The 23,219-nt window shown below is 44.4% G+C and overlaps 3 protein-coding genes across 8 annotated transcripts in view; 2 read left to right on the top strand and 1 right to left on the bottom strand.

Annotated features, from left to right (window-relative positions):
• Window positions 1-4,823, top strand: part of LOC143331432 (single-stranded DNA-binding protein 3) — a 40,014-nt gene extending 35,191 nt beyond the window's left edge. For 3 of the 5 annotated variants that reach the window (XM_076748293.1, XM_076748294.1, XM_076748295.1), the window contains one exon: window positions 1,981-2,293. In XM_076748293.1, the coding sequence (XP_076604408.1) occupies window positions 1,981-2,151 (171 nt within the window). In that variant the 3' untranslated portion in view covers window positions 2,152-2,293. Of the gene's footprint in view, window positions 1-1,708 lie in introns of all 5 variants that reach the window. The other 2 variants (XM_076748297.1, XM_076748296.1) reach the window with 2 other exon arrangements.
• Window positions 4,824-5,768: 945 nt separating this feature from the next.
• Window positions 5,769-9,620, bottom strand: LOC143331903 (uncharacterized). Its single transcript, XM_076749066.1, has 4 exons — window positions 9,408-9,620; window positions 8,660-8,842; window positions 7,791-8,007; window positions 5,769-6,759 (listed from the first exon to the last, which is right to left on the bottom strand). Exons 1-4 carry the CDS (start codon window positions 9,618-9,620, stop codon window positions 5,903-5,905), a joined length of 1,470 nt encoding a protein of 489 aa, XP_076605181.1. The 3' UTR covers window positions 5,769-5,902.
• A 3,467-nt stretch (window positions 9,621-13,087) lies between these two features.
• LOC143332115 (RNA polymerase II elongation factor ELL-like) lies at window positions 13,088-23,183 on the top strand. Of its 2 annotated transcripts, none has more exons than XM_076749379.1 (12): window positions 13,088-13,381; window positions 16,320-16,364; window positions 16,485-16,606; window positions 17,283-17,443; window positions 18,345-18,643; window positions 18,843-18,967; window positions 20,015-20,501; window positions 20,594-20,675; window positions 20,757-20,823; window positions 20,987-21,158; window positions 21,998-22,042; window positions 22,152-23,183. In XM_076749379.1, the coding sequence occupies exons 1-12, from the start codon at window positions 13,247-13,249 to the stop codon at window positions 22,266-22,268; spliced, it is 1,857 nt and encodes a 618-aa protein (XP_076605494.1). In that variant the 5' UTR covers window positions 13,088-13,246; the 3' UTR covers window positions 22,269-23,183. The 2 variants fall into 2 exon arrangements, with proteins under 2 accessions (XP_076605494.1, XP_076605495.1); XM_076749380.1 differs by having other exon boundaries at window positions 13,101-13,688.
• The last annotated feature ends 36 nt before the right edge of the window (window positions 23,184-23,219 follow it).

The following is a 23,219-nucleotide window of genomic DNA, read 5'->3' on the forward strand; positions in this document are numbered from 1 at the left end:
GAGCTCTTTTAAACCGACACTTACTTCTTCGAGGCCCTGTTTTGTTTATCATGTATCAAATAGACGCTCAGAGACGTGCAGTAGTTTAAAAGGTCTTCACAGATCCAAAATCTTGTGCCCGGTTTGTCACAAACTGGTGGAAAACCAGCAAGGTGAATTTTACCCCGTCTGAGTAGAGTGGTGCAGGAATGAGTCCTAAAACCCTGAAATGAGTTAGCATTGCTCTGGTTCCCTTGTTTAAAAGTCTGATTTTACACAGACAAGCTCAAGAGTTTTCCAGGTTTTGTTCTGGGATAAAATAAGTCAGTAAAAACCCCATTTGTGAATTTTTAAGCTTTTACTTGTCTTAAAGAAGGCGGTCGCCGCTAACAAATGGCTAATGAGACTACAGAGGTCATCAGGGACGGTAAACGTCCTCACGTGGGTTCATCCGTGAACATTATCCTGCTGAACGAACCCACATAGCTTCTTTCCTGCAGTGATCTAAAATCCAATGGAAAAAGTCTGTGAGCTTTTTGTTGAGGGAGTCGGGGCGATGCTGACTTTCGGTTTGGCCTTCAAAAACTCGTCATCCCTGCAGCCCTCTATAGCTCTGTGAATGATCAGGCCCAGTCCAAAATACAGTTCAGACACATAGAGAGACCCACCTGCATCAGCAATTAACCAGCACCCACAAACAAGAAGAGCAGCCATTTTCCCTGCACCTCAATACTCCGACTTATTGCTGTGAAGATTATGGCTGATTGCAGTATTATGCAAACTGGCACCACAGTCAGACCCAAATAGCCCAATTCAACAGCATTTCCAGACCAGGTCTCTGTTAGCAGACGCCGAGCCGAACTGTGAAGACCTCCAGTTTGAAGCGCAGCACTCTTACTTCCAAACATAAAGTCTGTCTACTCTCATTATTTGGGACACAGCGCTATGAATTTGAAATGCCAAACATGCCACGTTGTTCCTGAAGAGCACAACAGCGTGTTCATTATACAAAATCACCATCAGTCATAGAAACAGGGCTGTGGAGAATATCTGATGTTCTGCTTGCATTGAAGCCGCTCACTAATCACTGAGAAATTCATTGTATACCCTCTGTATCAGTGACTGGGAGATAGACGCAAATCCCTCATCTTGTTTATGTGTTGCATTTAAGGGCAGATACGAGAGAAATTGGGGAATTTGAATTTTTCAGCCACGATATCAGTCGAGTTTTCTGTCGCACAACAGGTGGGGGTGGGGGGGTTGTTCCTTGCATTGTGTAACAACTGTGACAGTCTCTCACCCTCGGCCTGGAGAGCCACGGGGGGCACAGGAATTACAGTCAAGCCCTAATACCCCGATTCAGCCAATCAGCAGCAGGGCTAGAAATACGTCAAATATGTTGATGCCAAAACCGAAACACAAGCAGCTGTACAGTCTTTGCCTAATTGGTCTAAATTTAGGATTTAAATGCAAAAAAAAAAAAAAAAAAGCCGGCTTCTTGTGCTTCTCTCAGTTTCTGTGTTGAAGGTGTTGAGCTCGAGCTCGCAGCCTCAGTGATGGCTGCGTTGAGTGCTCGAGTCAGGTGTCGGAGCCGGCCTGGACCCTAAAGTCTGTGCCTCCTCTGGCTTTGCAGGGCTGGGTTTGAGCGCCCTCTGGTGTTTGAATGTTGTCAGTGACATATCCACTCATCTGTGCCCTCCTCCCCCCTTCCCCCTCTCTCTCTTTTCAGTATTCACCCAACATGACGATGAGTGTGTGATTTTATTTTTTTTCCCCCTTTTTTTGTATTTTGTTTATTTTTCCCTCCTATTTTTGTACCCCTGCACCTGATTTTTCTTTTTTTTTTCTTTTTTTTTGTCTTCAATTCGATCCTTACTTCACCTCGGATTGGACCACCTCCCCTCCTCACACACACACACACACCCTCTGCTCCCACCCCCCCCACCACCTCCCCCCCAAATGGGATCCGCTGTCTCCCCCACCCCTTCTATGGCCACACAGCCTTCTGGGACAGCCCTTGAGCATGCTGGGACTCTAATTAAGACGGGCCCTCCTGGAGCATGCAAGATGGCCGCCGGTCTGAATAGGAAGCAGTCACAGAGCAACAGGAAGAGCCTCCTCTCTGACTCCGGCCCCGGCCTCCCTGGCTTCCTGTCAGGTTCTAGACAATGAGCGAGGGAAGGAGGACAAACAGAGAGGAAGCGGGAGAGGACACTGGGTACCACAGCCCTCCCCTGAGGACACACTGTTGGGTCTTTCAGCAGCTGCCTGCAAGCTTCTCAAGCACGACTCCGGACTTTTTTAGTTGTCGTTCCTCCCGACGGATTCAGTTGAGGGTCCCCCCCCCCCCCACCTCCTCCACATTGTTCCCTCTGTGTGTACATTTTTAACAGAGGTGTTGTGATGATCAGTGAATTTTTTTTTTTTTTTTTTTTTTTTTTGTGTGTGTATGTATTGTATCATTGCTATTTTTTATTATTGTATTATTGTTATTAATGCTATTGTTATGATCATTTTAAGATTTAGGTTCTAATTTCTGTTGTTTCTAAGGGCACATTATTATGATGAAGACAGCGTATGTGCACACAGATCACTAAGTATTTGCTGTGTAGCATGTGGCTCCGTGTGAGCGCACTGCCCCCTGCAGGTAAGACTTTATCCATCACGGTACTGATTGGCCCTTTTTTTTTTTTTTTTTTTTTGTTAAATCTTTCTCAAATTTTTAACTTCTCGCTCAATAATCCAACCCGGAAGAAGACGTGGCTCCTGTTGTTAGTCGCTCCCATGCAGTGGAATGCACGGCTCTATTTATTTATGTACTTTAAATTTGTCTTTTGAATCATTGTTACTTTCTTTAAGTGTTATCCCTGTTTTTTTTTTTGTTTTGTTTTGTTTTGTTTTTTTGCTAACTGCAGAACTAGTAGCAACTGTGTAAATATGAAGATCCAGTCAGCAGCGTCTCCTCCTCTCCGTCTGACACCGTCAGACCCTCCACCCGAGCCCCAAAGGTGCTTTAAGGTGTCCGCCGTTTTGACCCCGCTCCTCCTGCTTCCGCTGCTGCTGCCGCCGCCGCTGCCACCCGCCTCGGTCACGGCTCGCTCTCCACATGTTCGCAGGCTGCGTCGCCGTCTCTGCTGACCTGTCGTCAGCGGGGATCGTCCTTGTTTGCTGATGAGTCGTCAACACACTGTGATGTATGTTTGCGCTTTATGGAAATTTGCTTTTGCCCACCGGTCGTTTTAGCTGGCAGACGTTTTTCTGTGTTGTCCCTCTGCGCGCTCGCTTCTGGTCAAAGGACTCCCGTCTCTCTGCCGATCGGATCCCTGGTGTTTTAATGTCGGAGCAAAGCAGCGTTGCTCTGTTGACTGTAGCGAGTGGCCTCCCTCCCTTTGCTCACCCCGAAGAAGAAAACCTCCGTCCTTCTCCCCCTTTTCTCCCCCTTCCAACGGGCCAGCATCGACACACAGTCACTCGCACCGCCCTCCTCCTCCTCCTCCTCCTCCCTAATTTTTTTTGTACAACTCTCCATCTCCTTGATTTTTTTTTTTTTTTTTTTGTAAATACTGTAAAATGCATTTTGATATCATTGACATGTTTTGATATTTTCAGATCACAACAGCAGTTGATCAGAAACATGCTGATTCGGGGCAACTGTGTGTTTGTTCAGAAGGTGTGTCTTTTACTCAGAAATGATTTGAATGATGAGAAACAGAAACTGGAGCTGCTATAGACTATTACGCTGTTTCTTCTCATCACGGACGGACGTGGGGCTTCCCTGTGCATCAGAGCTGCGGCGTCAGGGGGTCTGACAGGACGAGGGAGGGGGGTTTTTAAAGCGTGTTTGAACGCCTTTTAGCTAACTCACTGTCACACACATTTCCTTCAGAAATCTCAAACGTGATTCTCGTCCTCTGCAGCCGTTCTTGGAAAAAATGCAAGCGAGGTGGCCAAAAAGCCGCTTTTGACGGGCAAGAACAGAACAGAGCAGAAACGCGGCCAGTTTTTCAAAATAAAAGTCGCCTCCGACGCGCTGCATCTCAGCTCCCACCCTCTCGACACAGGCCGAAAGCAGGGCACACAGGACACTGTCTCTCAATCCAGCACACCAGGGACCAGAGAACAGACTTTGCTATGAAGGATTTTTTTTTTTTTTTTTTTAATCTATTTAAAATGGGGCGGGAGAAAATGTTTTTGGGAAAGTAAAGAGAAAAAAACCTAGTGGACAGATTTGTTCTTATTGCTGAGAGGAGGTAGAGAGAGTGCGGGAACAGGCGTTTCCTCCCCTGTACTTTGAAATACTGTTGTATAAAATGCAGTCGAACTTCTCTCTATCTTTCTGTCCTGTAAGTAAAGCCGTCACAACGTTGATCATTTCTGTATTTCTATTGTGCTGATGTATAATACTGTAACATTCAGGGGTTAGGGAGGGTTAAGAGGAATTTTTTTTTTTTTGTTGAGGGGAGTAAAGATTTTTCTGTTCAGTTCCTCATTTTTCCTCTTGATGACAAAGCAGTATTGAATATGAGGCAGTCTGTCCTTGGGGAGTTGCTTTGTATCTCATCTTAGGGTAGTTTCAGATCCTAAATGTCTCGTGTAGTAAAATAAGAGGTTCCTTCTTCGTATGTTTCTTTATATTGTAAAGTTTCTTTAGACGAAAAAAATGTTGCTTATTGGAAAAAAAGGTGGGAAAACTGCATTGATAATAAATGTAATTCTTTTTTTCTTTTTTTTTTTTTTTGGTTTTGTTTTAATTTTCATCAAGTTGTCAGTCGTTTTTGCCTGTGTCCCCCTTGTTGTAGATACATATTAAAAACAAATAAAATGACTTCACTCCTTTTGCCATGAACATGCACTTCTTTCACTGATTCCTCATTACGTTACCACATCCTAACTGCTGTCTGTAGCTTTTTGGATGGTAGTTCCTGGAAATGATCCCTTCATTCATGACTGTGTATCCTGAGAATACGAGTGACAGCAGTGTGTCTCAGCCTGGAGGCCACAAGACTAATGTAAGTGATTGAGAAATGGTTAACAAGGAAGAAAAAGCCTTTTTTGTTACTGACAAAAAAAAACCAATTTGTTCTAAAACAACCCTCAAACATTTGACTGACAGCTGAAGAGGCTTCTGCAGGCGTAGTTTGGCCATAAAGGGTCATGATTCAAAAAGGCTGGAACAGCTGGATTAAACGCTGTGATGTTATTTATTGATTTGTTTAAAGCTTTTTTTTTCATGATAAACCTTTATTGTTCTGCTTTTTTTTTCGTTTAGGCTGTTACAAGAAATGTTTTGCTGATTTGTAGAGGAAAAAGTGAGCATAAACTATCTGCTGTGCAAAGTAGTGATTATTTTCCTGACTGGTCCAATATATAAAATCACTTGATGAATTTCAGAATGTCAGAAAAAAAGCAAAATAAATCGCAAGTTTATACAGAATATATTCAACTTGCTATCAAAGATAATGAAGAAAACAACAAATATTCACATTTTAGAGCTCAGAAATTGTAATTTTTTTCCTTTTTTTCCCTGTTTGACCTTCAAAAAGTTACCAATTAGTTCTCTGTTGATCAACTTACCGATTCATCGACTAATCAGTTCAGCTCTTCATGATCTTGATCTCTTGTGTAAAGGAACTCTTGACTATCATAACGTCAGAATACTAGAAGACATCTGCATGTTTTTTCTCGTTTTTTAATTTCAGTTTTAATACTTCACAGGTTTGTTTTGCACTTGTGTTGCAGAACAGGAAACTGTAGTTATGTTGCGATCCTAAAAATAGTTTCCACAGTTGGTTTGTGAGACTTTGTGCTTTCGAACAATGTGCAGTTTGTAAAGGTGAGAGAGGATTCAACTGGATGTTTTCCCTCATTAGTTAACGAATCCAAATTCAGGCTGTTTGCTTGAGGGATGAAGGTGCTCACAGCCCTAAATGGTTCCTCCTCCTCCGATCTGTTCGAGCTGCACTGAGTGGCGACGCCGTGACCTCCTGCTCCTCTCACTGCAGCAGGAGGCAGGAGGAGCAACCAGGGAGGTGACAGAGGAGGCGAGCGGCAGTGGAGGCAGTAATGCCAGTCTCACAGACGCTCTGGATGAGGAGGAGGGTGGAGAGGAGCTGGGCGGGTGTGGCAGAAACACCATGCTCCTGCTTTTGAAAGGTGGAACCTGGAGGTGGGAGTCTGATTGGTTGACTAAGGGAGGGAGGTGAAGCAGAGGAGGAACCACCGTGACAGAGGGGAGGGTGTTCCTGCGGAGGTGGGAGTGAGGAGACAGGCAGGCAGGAAGCTTGTCACTTTTTGGGGTCACTTTGTCCGACGTTGACCCTCCGGGAGTCAAACACCTCCTGGGGACCGGCCGTCTTGGCGTTGCCTGCGACGAGCTCGTCTCAGTGAGGGAGAGGACTGACTGAGACGCCCTCTGAAGAACCTCCCCATGGCAGCTGCTGTAATTCTCTCCTCCATATCTGTTATCCCTCCTTTGAACCCTGCTCTCTGTCCTCTCCTCCATCCGGGACTGATGGAAACAAAGCACCTCGTCCTCTCCCTCCTCATCTTCCGTCCCTCCTCCCTCCTGCCTTGAATCCTCCCTGTCTTCCGCCTCCTGCTGGCTCCTCTCCCTCATGCCCTCCTCGTAAGCCCGGTTCAGACAGGCCAGGTTGTGGATGGCCAGCCACGGCTCAGATAACAGTCTGTGTCTGGGCGGTGGACTGCTGCACTGGCTCAACGGACTCACCTCAAAGGAGGGAAGTCTCCTGCTGCTGCTGCCGCTGCTGCTTCCTCTTTTGCCTGATGGAGGTGAACAAGACAAACAATGAGTGAAACACACACATATGGAAGTGGTGGACAACAACTGTGTGTCTCCTGTTGCATTGAGCATGTCTGGGATTCCTTCTCTATTGGTCCTCCTGAGGTTTCTTCCTCTTTCTTAACCAGTTAGAGGCCTTTTCCTTATCTAGATCAAGGCTCCGATAGAGGCTGTGCAAATAGTAGAGCTCCATGAGGCTAATTTGAGACTCTATAAATACATACTAGTTCAAAGCATGCATCACTCTCCATCAGTTTTGTGGCAATCCATCCATTAGTTTTTTAGATACTTCAGCCTGAATCAAGATATTGGACCATCCAACCTACCGTGGCTGATAACACATTCATATGTTTGTTGTGCTCAGTGTTTAAGTTGATTCATCCTCTTGATTCACACTTGTTAGGGTGTCATAAATACACCCTAATCTAACCTCATTTAACGACACTCATCGTCATTTCTGCTATATGAATTAAGTGGCAGTTCCTGAGCAGCAGAAGAAACGTTGCTTCTTTCATTGCAGTGCACCACGAGAGTTAGCTTCTCCTCGCTCTGGTAACACATTTTCATCTCGTCTCCTCAGGAATGAGCGCTCAGCTAATGATTTCAACCACCAGGAATTTGTTCTCATCTGTCTAGACTTGCCTTTGTTAAACACAGCTCTGCTCTATCCAGGAGGAGCAGAGCTGATCTCAGCATGGAGGTGGCCCAGCCGGGCAGCCTGCATAGTATCATACAGACCTATTGTGAAGACCCAGTATATCACCGCGATGTAAAAATGATGAGATCAATGTTTCTCAAAGTCCAAGAAGACGTCCTCAAATGTCTTGTTTTGTCCACAACCCAAAGATATTCAATTTATCGTGTTAAAGGAGTGAAGAAACCAGAAAATATCCACATTTAAGAAACTGGAATCAGAGAATTTTGAGGGTTTCTTTCTTAATAAAAATCAACCAAACCACTAACAACACTACAGTCCTTAACCTGCAGTTGAAACCTGTCAACATTCGCTCACTCGTTCCTCTGAAGTTGAAGATGTTTTCTCCCTCGGGGGAGTTGGGTGAGCCCGTCTTGAGGACGATGTCAGATGGGGACATGCAGGACACCGGTGAGGTGTCAGGGGATGGAGGAACATTCAGGTAACGTCTGGTCACCGGGCCTCCATTCACACCCATCTCGGTGGCGATGATGATGATGTCACGACCCCCGGCCTGGCAGGCATCCATCAGCACCTGAGGTACAGGGTGCAGGTGAGGTATTGATTGAATTTGATCAGTCTGGGGTTTCTTAGGTGATATTCAGTGTCTGCACTGTAAACTCTTCATTCATGAGGATCATTTAAAGAGATTCAGCGTTTCCTCCACATCTGAAGGAAGGAAAAGCTTTTAAAACGCTGTGAGGAACTAAAACTTTGACACGAAAAGGTTGAAAAATTGGATAATTTTATGCTGCTTTATATTTTATGCTTTTACTCTACAACATTTCTAAGTGAAATATTGCACTTTTTACTCCACTTTTCATTTATTTGACAGTAAAGTTAAGATTTTACATAAAAATCCTAAAATCATATTATAAATTATGTCGCGTTGTGGTAGATTAAAATGCCCAAATGTATATAAATGTGTTAAAATTAGCTTCAGCTTGACGTGCCTCAACATTAAAACACTCCTAACACATCAACAAATGAATCATGATAATTCTTGTATTTGTCAGGAGTTTGACTTGTATTTTTACTCTGTGATGTTTGTTCTTTAACTGAAGAAAAGGATCTGAATACCTCCTCCACCACTGCTAGACGAACACATCTCTACACATCATTATGAAGAGAAATCAAATGTATTGATTGAGACGGCCTTGGATCATTCTTTTCCACTCCGAGCTGACCTTCAGTGTCGGCTGGTGCTGTGCATTGATGGCGTACACCAGCGCCGAGGCTCCGGAGTAGTCCTCCATGCTGGGGTCGGCTCCTGCCGCCAGCAGGGTGGACGCCACCTGGGCTCCTGCTCGCTCCATGCAGGCGTACATCAGAGCAGTGCGTCCCGCCCGGTCCTGAGCGTTTGGATCTGCCTGATCGTACAGAGGAGGACCAATGGAAGACGACCATTCGAGAAATCTGTCATCCCATGAGGCCTTCATGGCCCAGTGAGGTGCCAGTCAGAGAGCTCAGCTCAGTGTTCAGACACAATTTTCCTTCATAATATTACATGTAATTAGTTTATGATCACACTTTCATCTCACATCCCGATGAAATCTTATCTGATCATTTGTGTTCTGGCTCTCGAGCGAGAATACATTTAATGAGACAGTTAGTCTACTGCACATCCCTCCATGTAATCAATATTTTATCTCGCCTCAGAGCACACTGTGTTGTGTTCTACAGCTACAAAACATTCCCAAACACTTTGGTAAGAGGATGGGGAACACAAGCCGAGGCGGAAGCATCAGGAACCTGTTTGCTATGCATTAAAAGTACCGTATACCTCTCTTACTGCAGGTAGCCATTTATTATGCATTAGCAATACATCAAAATCAATACGCTGTTGAACTTTAGTCTGTGAAAACTTGCTGTAGATTACATTTAAGTGCATGAATTTTGAGTTTAAATGGGAAATATTACTCACTACAGTCTGACCTTGTTCTGGAGCAGGTATGTGAGGAGTTTCACGGTCTCGGGCCCAGCAGGCTCCCCTTTCAGGGCCTTACAGGCAGCCAGGAGAGCGGTCTCTCCTCTCGGGTTGCGCCCGTTGATCTGAGCCCCACCTTCCACCAGCAGGCGGACCAGACGAAGCTTATACGAGGACGCTGCACTGATGAGGGGGCTGCAGTCTGACAGGGGGTCCCCCATGACCTGGAAGGTAAAGGAGACTCTGGTTATATTCAATTCAACATGTTAAAATACTCTAATTTCATATATAAAAACACCTTTGTTGCCTGCCCCGGATGTCTTTTGTCTGCTATCTTTGTGGAAGATCTACTCCAATGATAATGATGATGAAGATGATGATGATGCTGATGTTCTCTTTTGACTGTTTGTGGTCATATCCACTTTATTGCTCACAAAGGGGACTTTTTCCTCAAGAGAAGAAAATTCTACCAAATAAAATACATCATATGAAAGCATGACACGCTCAAATGGATGAAAAAATCAATAAAAATAACAAGACACTTAATATATATATCTTTTAAAAAGTGAATAAGACGGAGAATAAAACTCACTTGATGAATAGTAAAATAAGGATGAACATGTGAGAATATATAGAGTTAAAAAAATATAGAAACTAAGTTTAAGTGGTTTTAAAAACTTAAAAAAAAAAAGCTGGTAACATTATTATAGCTACTTTCAAAGAATGGATACGGTCACATCCGCAGCACACACAGCAAACAGTAAACTCACCTTGATGCTCCCTCTTCAGCCCTTATGTACCTTTAACTATCCTACAAACAAAGACAAAGCTTGATCTCATTCAGATGAGATGCAAATAAAAAATCCCGTCCCGTTATTTCACCTCATCTTTTAAAAGGTTTAGCTGGGCTTTTGGATGAAGCGTCCTCATGTTGCTGGCCTGCAGCAAACTGTAGAACATGAAGCAAGAGGACGCTGACTTTCATCTGCTCCCTCCGTGTCCCTCAGTAACTCCTCTGTCGCCTCCGTACCTGCTGGGTTGATGGGAGGTTCGGCCCACAGCGGATGTTAAAAGTTATAAATGGTTTTCTGAGTCCGAAATGTCACCTGTTGCAGACACCGGGCTACAAAGACCCAAAGGCCCTTTGATATGAGTCAGCTTTGAACAGTTCTCATCTGCTTTGTGACCACCATCTGCGTTCAAACACTGGCTGAGACACACACACACACACACACACACACACACACACACACACACACACTATGTTTCAAATGCACAGAAACACACATAAGCACACAGCAGCTCATTTGTTTCATATTCGGGATGCACTTGTTTTGTCTTTTTTGTTTTTGTCTTTTGTTCTCTGTGAAGCGCTGAGCACCTGTTCTGTTAAACAATAAAATCTGACTTGAATTATTTCAAAATGGCCGAGAGGGAGAGAGCCTGGCTCCGAGCCCGTCTGGGACCAGCACTTCAGCAACCCTCAGATGCCAGGTTTAAGGCAAACACCAATAAGTTGGTGCTAATACAATTAGCAGCGAGCACAAGCAGCAGGAAAGCATATTAATCCAAATTTTCCTGCATCATTAACATGCAAACACGCGGTGAATGGACATGAAGGGATGACAATGCCTCCTTATGAAGTCTGTAACTCTGCAGCTTTTTGGAGCACTTGTGCTTTTCAAAGTGTTTTTCAATAGTTGAGTGTGTGTTTACTGATGTGGTGAACTTCACTGCATCTATCTGTGTCCACACTCCTCAGGTAGAGCATCAGAGACTGAGTCATTTGCAAAATATACTCTCACTTGTTGTGTGTGTGTGTGTGTGTGTGTGTATGCGTTATTATGTAATTCTTTCAAATTATAAGTGTTCTTGCATAGAAAAGGAGATAACCAACAATCTGTTCAATAATAGCCTAAATCAGTAACTTCAACTCTAACTACATAATCTACTTTTCCACCACGTTGAATTTTAAAAAACTGATTTTATATCAATGTGGACAAACTCTCGGTGAAGTAGTGCTCTTTTTTCCTCCTCTGTAAGTTATTACTACTGACTTTTCAACAATATTTAACCCAGAGATCACACTTTGAAGAGCTTTTATGGCATCAGTATGTGGATTGCAGACAGAGGTTGAGGGTCAACTCATCATAGCAACGCTGGATAAGATAAACACCCGACTGAGCCTCTCAAGCCAAATTCTGTTTCAATATCAGCCAAATAACAGCACCTACAAATATTCATAATTCATAGATAATGAACATCCACGAGCAGGTGCTGATTTTTTAGAGGCCCATTAGATTTAGTTCCAAACCAAGAACCAAAACAGAGTCAGATCTTTAAGTGCAAAGGCCAATACACCTGACCACAGAGACCGGGCTCAGAGGTGAAGTCAAACTGATTAAATTAGAAAAGCAATGCACAGCAATATGTTTATTTAACAAGGGGATTCAAAGTGCTATACCTAAGACATCATAAGGCAAGATGAGACGCAAGAGAAACACAGTATAAGAGGACTGATGCAGGATGAAAAGGAAAGGCAGAGGCAAACAGACCAGTTTTAAACCTCTGTTTGAAAGAACTGAGAGTTGGAGCAGACTTCAAGTTTTTTGGGGTGAGTTTGTTTAAGCTGCATAAAAACTGAACTCCTCACCACGCTAACTTTTGACCCTGTGGACAGCGAGCATCAAATCTGGTCCAGACACTGTAAGAGGTATCGAGGATCCATTCATACCAGAATGTATTGTATTGTGTATTCGGCCCTTAGTCCATCCATTGATCCATAAACCAACAGGAAGCTGGTGCAGAGATCTGAAAGCTGGAGGGATGCTCCACCGTCTTGGTCTTGGACTCTGAATAAGCTGCAGCTGTCTGATTGACTTTCCTTGAGAGACCTGCACCACTGCAATAGTCAGGCTGACTGCACAGACAGCTTTTCTTCAGCTTAAATAGGACTTTGAGTTCACTTGAATAATTCCATTTTATGCTACTTCATATGCCAAACACTATTTTTCAATTCAAGGCAAGTATTGTACTTTTTACTCCACCAACTTCATTTTAAAGCTGCAGCTACTTGTTACTTTGCAGGTTCAGATTAATAATTTCCATTTAATGTTACTTTATGCTTCTACCCCCCCGTTAACATTTTGGAAGTCAAAGTTGTACTTCTACATCTACATTTGGCGACATTAGTTACTGGTTACTTTGCAGATTCAGATTATCAATACAAAATCAGTACAAAGAGATTAAAATTAGGTCCACCTTCACCGACTGCAATACGTATGCTAATCAATAACCAATCAATATATAATACTAATACTACTTCTAATAATAATGAGAAGAAGAAGAAGAAGAAGAAGAAGAAGAAGAAGAAGAAAAACAAATTCGTACGTTTACTTTTGGTACTTGATATTTTGATGCTTAAACGTTCCCACTTTTACTCATGTAAAATTTTAATGCGAAAAATCTAAATCATTTTTGAAAATGAAAAAGTTTTATTAAAGTCATTAAAGTCTGAAAACAGTGAAACCTAAAGAACCACCAATGACCTGCTCACTCACCGGAGAAATTCCCTTCGTGCGAAACACAGAAAATTAGCATACGGAGAGGGGGGCAGAAAAAGTAGAAGTGGTTACGTAAGCCCTACGTAATGGTTTATTTATGTCTCTGGGCCAATAAAATCTGCTCTGAGTTCTGCCGTCATGACGTAATGCGATCTACTCCAGAATAGCGCGCGGCGGCGGAGCAGCCACACGGAACCGTCGTGAATCTTCTCGCCAGTGTTTGTGTGTTTATGTGGGATTTGTTGGGTCCGGACTAAGCCTGGCAGGGGGGGACTTACGGCGGGATGTCGGCGCTGAAGGAGAGCCAGTGTTACGGACTGTCCAGCGGGAAACTGAGCCGCGGCGGTAACGTCTCTGTTTTCCATGTCAAACTCACTGACAGCGCGGCAAGAGCCATTGGCTCCTTTCAAAACCGCAAGGTGGGTTCTTTTTTAACGTTCACCCCTCGACTAATGAGCTAAACCGGTCGGTAACTGTTGGTTTTGTTGTACCGCTCGGTCAAAGGAACCTCTACTTTAAAACGAAGCGGTAAGAAAAGGCGAGGAAGGCGGGTTCGTGATTTGTATTTCAGCCGAACTTCATCAGTATCTTCCCCGGGTTGTTGTCTCCTACAAGCCTCCTTTCTGCCGTGAAATGGGAATATACGTTGCATAATGCAATGCGGAAACGCTTCCCTGTGTGATGATGCCTGCAACAAGCTGCTGGCCAAGTCGTTACAAGCTGCTGGCAAGTATGATGAATGTTAATGGAGGAGAGGAGAGAGGAAGCAGAGAGGCTGGTGGCAGGAGGGTGTTTTGGTCTGCATGTTGGAGGGAAGGGGAGCTTACATTTTTGGGTAAAGGTGAATAGAGTTGCAGCTAGTTTTTCCATCTACAGAATGGCTTCAGGGAGACAGATGGGCAGGTTCAAAACCAAACATTTGACCCAGTTAATCAGAGATGAATCAGACCCAGCAGGAAGTCTGAGCAGAGAGCAGTCATGTACACTTCCTCAATTCTGTAATTCCTAGTAACACAGCTTGGAAACTCCTCTGTGAAGAAAATGACAGCCACACGTTTTCTGACGAAAGGCGCAAACCACACCGTCATACCTGTAGTTTCACTGTAACGCGCTTATGATGAGCTAGACAGCCAGGAACAAGGGGGAAAACACCTAAAGCAGAGTCTAACATGCACACAATACTGTGCACATATCTGGTTTCTTTATTTAGCCTTTAAGTGCGGCTATTCATAACCCACTTGGCCCGAACGCAGAGACGGGAAAGAAAAACACCTCTGCATGCAGCCGGGAACAAACTGTGTGCAGGCAGCCACCTCACTCCTCGCTCATCAACAGGTGGACTCCCAAATCCTCTCCATGAAAAGGTCAATTAGATTCTAGTCATCACATACTTTCCGTCTGTGCTGCAAACGTGTCACTTTGGACCGTCATTTCTGCACTTTCCGACAGGCTAATTCACCCCTGTGAGAGATGACAGGCTGTTATTTCACTGTATTCTGGTGTGACAGGCTGCTGTATTCAAGCAGCAGGTCACAATGACCCGAGCCGGCTCTCTTTGAAGTCATATTGGGTTTATTTAAAGGGCCCCTCATGCACAGGTGTCAAGATTCACCACGGGTACAAGTGTCCCAGGAGGTGCATGTGCGGTCGTCAGGAGGTACAAGGAGGGAAAGAGGAGTACTCAATTTAAAAACACAAAACAAGACAAGGGGTTTGGTTAAACACCTTTATCAACATGTCTGTGTTTAGGGGAGAAACACATTGGTGTGAGGCTGGTCTTTCATCTTTGTCTTCATTTAGGATGCACTGATCTGATACTGGATCAATATCTGCGTCAATACAGTTATTAAGGATGTCGAGCATCCGTCCGTTGTGACCTGAGCAGTCAACAGCAGATGCGGTTGTCATTTTAAAAGGGTTCTCCACTAATTTAGCGTTGCACAACACTGTCAGACTCTCGTAGAGCAGTTTAAAAAAAAAGATGGCTCAAAAATCTAATTATTCTACGCAGTCTACTTCCCCAAAATCTGGTGCCTACATTACCCACAATGCAACTCGATCACAGACAGTTTGGTCAGAGATTTGGGTGTGTTATGCTAGTAGCTGCTAATGTAGCCTGGAGCTGCTAGCCTGGAGCTGAGGAGCGACCTGCAGAGGAGACTTGTAGTCTTCGACCCCAACCAGCGCTGACTCAAGTGACATCATTTGAGGCAATTTACAGATCTGTATCTTTTTAAACTTTATACTTGCCTTTTGGCTAATCTGGGTGTGTTTTGCTTCTGTTTTACTCACTTTTCTCAGTATATAAATCCTGCACCTCTGTGGAAATGGAACAATCATGGCAGAAGTATGGAGAACTCATAAATGTCTTTTGTGTCGTATAACACAGTTACGATGCCATAAATCACAAAGGAAGAAAAATTTTTATTTGCTCCATAAAGCTCCACATGCCACATATATTGAAATCTGTACATTTTTTACAGTCTCTGAGTGTCTCTGTGGTCCTCTCCTCGTGGCTGCTGGCTCCTGAATTCTGGTCTGTCTTGTCAGTCTTGACTGTTGGCTTCAGTGTAGTCATTGGAGGCTTTCCAGTTGCACTAAGGTGCACAGAATTGAGTATTTTTTACAAGATCTGGTTAGTGCAAATGATTCATTTAAATGAGACACGTAGAATAAAATGAGCTTGATGAAATGTCACTATTTTAAGGTTAGATTTACTTATTTTTCCCAATGGAAGCGTTTGAAGCACATGCTTCGTTCAAGGACCCACGGATATTTGAATATCTGACCATAACTTCTGTTTTTTTTAAAGTGTGTGGCTATGATATGTTGCAATTTTGGCTTTTTGTTTTTCGTTGTTGTTGTTGTTTTTAAGAATACATGCCTTGCAAGGCCGCTGACGGGCTGTGGGGTTCAGGGGGTTAACATAACTCACTCTGACTGTATTTCTTCATAAGGCCGACCTCTGCAGGGGGCTACCTACGTACTACTCAGCTCTAATTCTTGAACAACAGTCAGTCCAAACATCAGCCGTAAATTTGGTTTAAATGATTTTTAAAAGGTCTGAAGAACTTGAGCTGCACAAACTGAAACACTGGGATCCACTGTGAGACTGTGTACACGATGCATGAAGAGCAGCGGCTCGCACACAGAAAAGTAGACATGTTTAGGAATAGCAGTAATGAAACCACAATGGAAGAAGATGTAGCACTCTTACAAACGGTGCAAACCGCAAAACATCCTCTGTGTGTGCTCTACATGCGCATGTGCTGGTGAGTTATCAGCTCTCTGCATGTGTGTGTGTTTATGGCTCTCTGCATGGCACACTCAAACCCAATGATTTGTCTTTTTCTCCAGGGTTGCTCTTCCCATCCCACCATCTGTTTTAATGGGAACCAAGGGGTAAGAGGAACTGGGCGACCTGTTGATGCACACTCATTCAGCAATTTCATCTCACGCATTAACATTTGAAAGACGCTAAATCTGATCTGTTTCTCTGCATCTCTCTCCTTCACGTCACAGAGAATCACCATCCCTTGCTCGGAGAATAGAGATGAAATGAGGATATTCACCTTTGGTGTGACCAACGTCGCCCGTGACAATCCGCATGGGAGCTTTGACTGCGTCCAACAGCTCAGCACTGGGTAAAACACAAGAACGATCACACAAAACGCACAACTGATTTACAGCTTTTGAACATAATAGCAGTTATTAGGTTAAAACTGTAAAATTTAAAGGGGCAATATAGAAGTTGATCAGATGGAAAATCAGATTCATTTGAATCTGAAAGCAGACGGCAAAGCAGTGATGCCTAAAAATAGGGGAGATCACTCAGTTTTTTGTTGCATGCAAGGCTGCAATCACAGTGATTGCATGACTATATGTTTTGCTTTGTATTCTGTGCAGAGCTTCTAAATAAGGTTCAATATTTTAAAATGTCTCCGCTCCCCTCCTGCTGTGTGAAAGTGGCCCTGCTGGTAACATCTCACTGTCAGCCTCTTGTTAAATGCCAGAGGAAGCCCAGGGCTCCTGACTGCACAGGCCTAGGAAGCCTGGAACAGAAGTGAATTTGATCAATGCAAAAAGTTTATTCATCAAATCTGAGTCATTTCCAATCTTCGGAGACACTTTGGGGAAAATAATGTGAAGGTGTGCAGGGATTGGTAGCGAAGTAGTCGAGCTGATGCACACATCCAAGACATGAGCGCCAGTCAAGCAGCTACGCACTCAGTCTTTGAGCTGGAATCGATAATGTGTAGAAGGAGACTCTGTCAGATCGCTGTCTGTACTCGCTGTGCTTCCTCCTCCTCCTCCTCCCAGTGCTGCAGAGGAGCTGTCATGTCTCGGGGTGATTCAGAAGAAGATGACGGTCAACGCCACGGATGACTCGTACGATAAGGCTCGTCAGAGCATGGCCCAAGCTGAGGAGGAGACGCGCAGCCGAGGGGCCATTGTCATCAAACACGGGGGGCGCTACCAGGGTGAGCGGCGCAGCACGCAGCCATGTGCACGCAGTCTGCCTGGTTATACAAGAGACAACTCCAGCTAAAGAGAAAAACTGGCCTGGAGACAAATTTGTACTGTGCTCATGATATCTCATCAAAAAAAACAAAAAAAAAAAACACAGTCAGCCATATTGCATTGGTTGCTATAGCAACATGTGTGGTAAGCAGTGACATAGTAACAGCCTGTCTTGTTTTTGCCTGCAGGTTTTTGCCCTTTTGTTTCACTACAAGTGAACTTTCCATAGAGCACGTACAGTATTGTATATATTACTGCATATACTACCGTGCATACTGCGTATAGTGACAACATACTCACTGAAATATACATACACATGATGAAACCAGTGATTTAGCTCATTTTTTTTGTCACCGCTGTCTTTCTACTTCCAACCACCAAACCACTTCCTTCTAAACACATATTTTAGCCACCGTCATCTTGTTTCAGTGAACGCACACACAGGCTGACACACACACACACACACACACTAGTACTGACAATTTTTGTCAGCTCAGAGGAAGGCAGTACAAAAAAACACTTCCCCACTGCAGGCTTGTGCAAGTGCAACTGTGTGGTTATTTCCTAAATTAGATAGCAGCTTTTGCTCACTGGGACATGTTTGCATCTTTGTAACCCGACTGCGGGTTTGTGAAGAGGTGAAATTAGGCCTTTTCTCTTTTTCAGCCACAGGGCAGGATCCTCTTCCTCTGGTGTCAGCACTCTTTTTAAACAGCGGTTTCGCACTTGGGATGTTCCCAGTAAAACCTAGTCACTTTCTTCAAAGTGCAACATTTTGAGAATCAAAAAGAAAGTACCTCCCTTTTGATGATGAAGCCTCTGCCAGAGTTCTTTGAATTTATGTTTGTCTTTACATGGCAGGCAAGAAGGTGACGGTGCGAGCCCCGGCCCCTGCGCTGGCCAGCCTGACCAAGCCCAGAAACTCGTCCCACGCGCTCCTCAGCAACATAAAGAAGGGGGTCGGCGCCACCAAGCCGAAGAAGGGCGCCTGTGCCTCAAACAGGAAGAGCGTGAACGACGTGCAGGAGAGGCCGCTCCGGGAGAGAGTCACGCACCTGCTGGCTCTGCGGCCCTACAAGAGGCCTGAGCTCATCCTGAGGCTGCAGAAGGATGGACTGACAGCAGGAGACAAAGACATGCTGCACTCTGTACTGATGGAGGTAACGCGGATCTCATTAAAAGTACACACAAAGAAAACGAGAGAGAAAAACACGAGGGCTGCAAAAACAAGTTTAGTCATTTTTCCCTTTAGATACCTCCCACATCTGAAGCATAAAATAAGGTAAATTTGAACTCTGAGCGCTGAAGGTGCATCTTTTCTCACCTGCTTTGTTTTTCTGTGTGTGTGTGTGTATGTAGGTTGGCCAGCTCAACAGCAGAGACAACACATTCGTTCTAAAGGACAGTCTGTATAAGGAGCTGCAGAAGGACTGGCCAGGCTACACCTCAGGAGACCAGCAGCTCCTCAAACGAATCCTTGTCAGGTAACACGAATGAGATCCCTGCCGCCAGGCTCACCCGAGAAAGTGTCAGCAGAAAGAGCTTCTAGTGAAATCAATCCATCTTTCTCTGTGTTCTTTTGATGGCAGCTGGCCTCTAACTCACTTTCAAACTGACTCATTTCACATTTATCAGGCTGTTAAGTCTTCATAAAGAGGAGCTGTTCAGTCAGTCAGCGTGTTTACGTGCGCTTACAGTAAGTCACAGAGTTACAGCTGAGGTTGTGCAGCAGTCTGATTTCTCAAACATCACATAAACAAGAACCTGGGGTAAAAAAATTGATTCCCCTGTGAGATTTCTAGAATGCCTGATTTCATCCTTTAGAAAGTCGACTCTTTGGCTTCGACTAAGTGGACTGTTGGTTGGACAAAGGGAGCCATTTGAAGACGTCACCAGATCAGTTGTGGCACTATTGTGAGCCTGGCTTACACAAGCCAACCTGCATGACCTATAGGAAGTAAAGTACCAACTGCAGCAGTTCAGGCTCGCTGATATAGATAAGAAAGAAACGGCAGGGCAATTTCAACACTTGCCAGCTGCAGGAAACCAGTGACTCAGCTCTTTTCTTCTTTACTGCTGCTGTTCACTTTGTGGGTTCTTTTGAGGTTTTACATTTAACACTTAAAACACCTGTTAACTGCAGCTGTGACACAGATGCAGGTCACCACCCCCTGCACGTCACTGTGGTCAGCATCTCACAGACCAGCATTATCAGCATTTTGTGGGAGATACTGAAGGAGAAGCCGTGCCATTGAGATCGAGCTCTCAGTTTTTCATCCAGACAGAACAGTGAATGAATGAACTCTTTACCACTGTGTCACTACTGACAATAGAATTCATGAATTCATGCTAACGCTAGCCAGCTACCCCAAGGTATAGCTGAATGCGGCTAGCTAACATTAGCTTGATAACATTCAAGTTAAGCACTGCTCAAAACTGGCATTCTTGAGAATCCAAACTGCTTCACACTCAACACTGTGTCGATTTTGTAGAATTGCCAGTTTATTTATCACCTTCTCATTACTGTGCAGGAGACTGTTTCAGCCACAGCAGACCCTCCTCACCGTCCCAGAGGCCCAGGTCAGCCCACTGCGGGACACCCCCAACTCCTCCCCAGCACACCGTCCAAAACCTTCCCTACCGGAGGAATATACCGACCCTCTGGCGAGTAAGAAGCCCAGGATATCCCACCTGTCGAGCAAAGCAGCAGCTGACAAGTCAAGAGTGAGGCCGTCCAAACAAGCGGCTCGTAAAGACACCACAGAGGCGACGGGGAATGATGGGCAGAAGAACTCGATTGATCCTCGGAAGCTTTTCGACTCCTTGTCTGCAGTCTGTCAGCAGGAAGCCGAAGTGGCCAAGAGGCTTGAACCGGCACCCTGTGTGCAGGAGGAGCCCAAGGCCACGGCAGACCTCTCTCAACCCAACGCTGGTCGTTCTCCATCCCCTCTGATGGTGCCTGATCTGAACAGACACACGATCAAAAGGAAGAAGAGCAAACACAAACACGGAGATCAGGTGAGAAAAGCACTTTATTTAGTTTGGGTGGGTTTTTTTTTTCCTATTTCGTGTGAAGCGTCGGTAACCGGGGTTTGTTTTTGCTTGTCCAGGAGGAGAGGTGGAGAGACAGGAAAGAAAGGAGGAAAGACCACAGTTCAGAGGTTCCAAACAAAGTCTCCCTGGACTGCACAGGTGAGTGCTGTTTGCTCGGGCTTGTGTCAGTTCTTCTGTAGTGTTGAATTGTTTGACATCATTTCTTTACTTTTCTTTCAGATTCAAGTGAAATTTTGTTTGAAACTGATGTGCCTCAAGTGGAGAGTGACACAGCAGACTATCTTTTGTAAGTATAGTAAGCTTTTTATTGACACTTTGACACAAAATGCATCCAAGTGTCTGTGCAGAAGGTGCAGACGTTTTCTTGCCTCCGCAGGTTGCTGACACAGTATTCTTTAACTGGTACTTCACTGATCTGATCATAGTGTCCCTTTGTGGTCTCTGCACAGGACGTATACAGGGATTCGCAGTCACGACCAGAGACAGAGCTACAAGCAGGACTTCAACAGGGAGTACAGCGAGTACAGAGACTTACACGCTCGTATCGACAATGTGACGCGGCAGTTCATGGAGCTGGACACGCAGCTCAAACAGCTACACCACGAATCGCATAAGTACAAGGTAAAACAAAGACGTCCAGCACAGAGCAACACTCATCAGCTGCAAGCTTGCAAGTTTTTATTCAGCTTTATTCAGCAAACTTTAAGCAGCTTCCTCAATGTCATCTCTCTGCTGAACACGTTCCAGTCTTCATTTCACAAAAATGTGGATAAATTCACTGATTTCTGTCCATACTGCGTTCCTACTTGACGCTCTGATGTTGAGTCAGAAGAAGCACACAAAGCCATTAATAAACACTGACTAGAACTTACTGAGTAGAGGTGTAAATATACACAACAGCCGCAGTTCAGTGGCCCAGTTCTGAGGTCATGGTTCACCACATTTTGAGGGAAACATATGTATGGACCAATGGACCATGACTGCAATATGTCAGTCGGTGTCGTTTTTACAAGTATTTTGAACCCCGCCTTGTTTACATCTATGATAACTCCCTCGCAGTCTTCGTCCCTGCCTCTGCTGCTGCATTGCTGCGTATCTTGACGAGTCACAGTGTGAGACACACGGCTGCGTGTGCATCCTCACACCCCCAAAAAACAAAAAAAAAACACGGACTCAGTCATAGTCAGCAGCTCCACAGCCAGAAACCCCGCAGGAAACCTTTAATATCTAATTTGCATATCCTCAAATATTAAATAAAAATCATCCACTGTTAATCTTAATTGGCTGTAGGAGGCAGCAGCACACACACAGTCACACACTGAGTTAACGTGGTTGAAATATTTCTATGGATGATATATATATTTTCCATCACTTTAATGCCTTTTATGAATGTTGCTGAAGAATTTCTTTTATACAGATGTCTGTTTTATTTCATTCTTATTTCTGTTTCTCCTTTGCAGACGGTTCATAATCAAATCCTTCAAGAGTATCGCAAAATTAAAAAGGTAAGAACTTTCTTAAACTCAGTATGAATCACAGGATTGCTGCATGGACAGCAACTGTAACTGCTGATAGATAATTAAGTGAATAATCTTTGTTTTTTGGCCCCTTCAGTCCAACCCCAACTACAACCAGGAAAAGAGTCGCTGTGAATATCTACACAACAAACTGGCCCACATAAAGCAGCTCATATCACAGTACGACCAACAACAGCTCAGTGTGGACCAGTGAGCTTAGAGAGTACAGTTACCACCCTGAGGCAGAGGAGGTCCACGCCGCTGAGCTGGAATCTATGGTCTTCGTGGCTGAACGTCGTCTCACGAGACCTGCTGGAAATGTCATTGAGGTTGGGAGTCATGTGAGAGCAGCAGTGGTACGCTGGGAAACGCAGCCCTATAATATGAGATCTTTTCTTGGAAGATGGGAAGTTTTCTTTGAAGAAATGGTTCGAGCAGTGGGCTGCCGCTTCGGTGACGTGATACTGCCAAGGACACGAGGAGCACCGGTTTTTACAGAAGCTCTTCAAGTAAAAACTCTCACTCTGAAAACATGCAAACAGATGATACAGACGAGGTGCTAAGACTGAAAAACAAGTGTAGATTCCCACCCAGTCACACATCTTAGTTTTTTTTGTGATTTCAATCCGTTTGGGTATTTGCGTATGTGTTAAGATCCATGTCAGTGTTCAAGCCGGAAGCATGAGATAACGGCACGCTGTACATACCCAGACAGGTGATGAATGACAGGTCAGTGTCCTGGTGGCAGCTGGGATGCAGATGTGCACAACCAGAGAAGACATCTGTTCTGTGGGTCTCCTGAAAGTGTTGCCAGTGCCTGAAATGGTTCCTCATTCTGGACTGGACTCATAGTATTCCACTGGTGTTGTCCTTCATGTGGCTTTCCTGTTGCACAGACGACTGTTACATGAACGTAAAGCTCAAAGTTGTAATCAGGGAATTTACAGTATGAGCTGCAGTAAAAGTGCTGAAACGTAAAACTGATTTTGATTTTCAGGGTACAGAGAGCTGTTGTTACTGTGGGCTGAGCCTGTGAGGAGAAGTCAGATTTGTTGCATGCTGTGTGATACAGAGTGCATGAGGAGTAAAATCAGAAGTTTTGTCAGTTTTAAATAAATTCATTTGTATTCATTTTGTTTTCCTGATTCAAAATCCTTTTTTCATT

The sequence above is a fragment of the Chaetodon auriga genome, chromosome 14 (assembly GCF_051107435.1).
Source record: "Chaetodon auriga isolate fChaAug3 chromosome 14, fChaAug3.hap1, whole genome shotgun sequence".
In the NCBI taxonomy this organism is placed as follows: Eukaryota; Metazoa; Chordata; class Actinopteri; order Chaetodontiformes; family Chaetodontidae; genus Chaetodon; species Chaetodon auriga.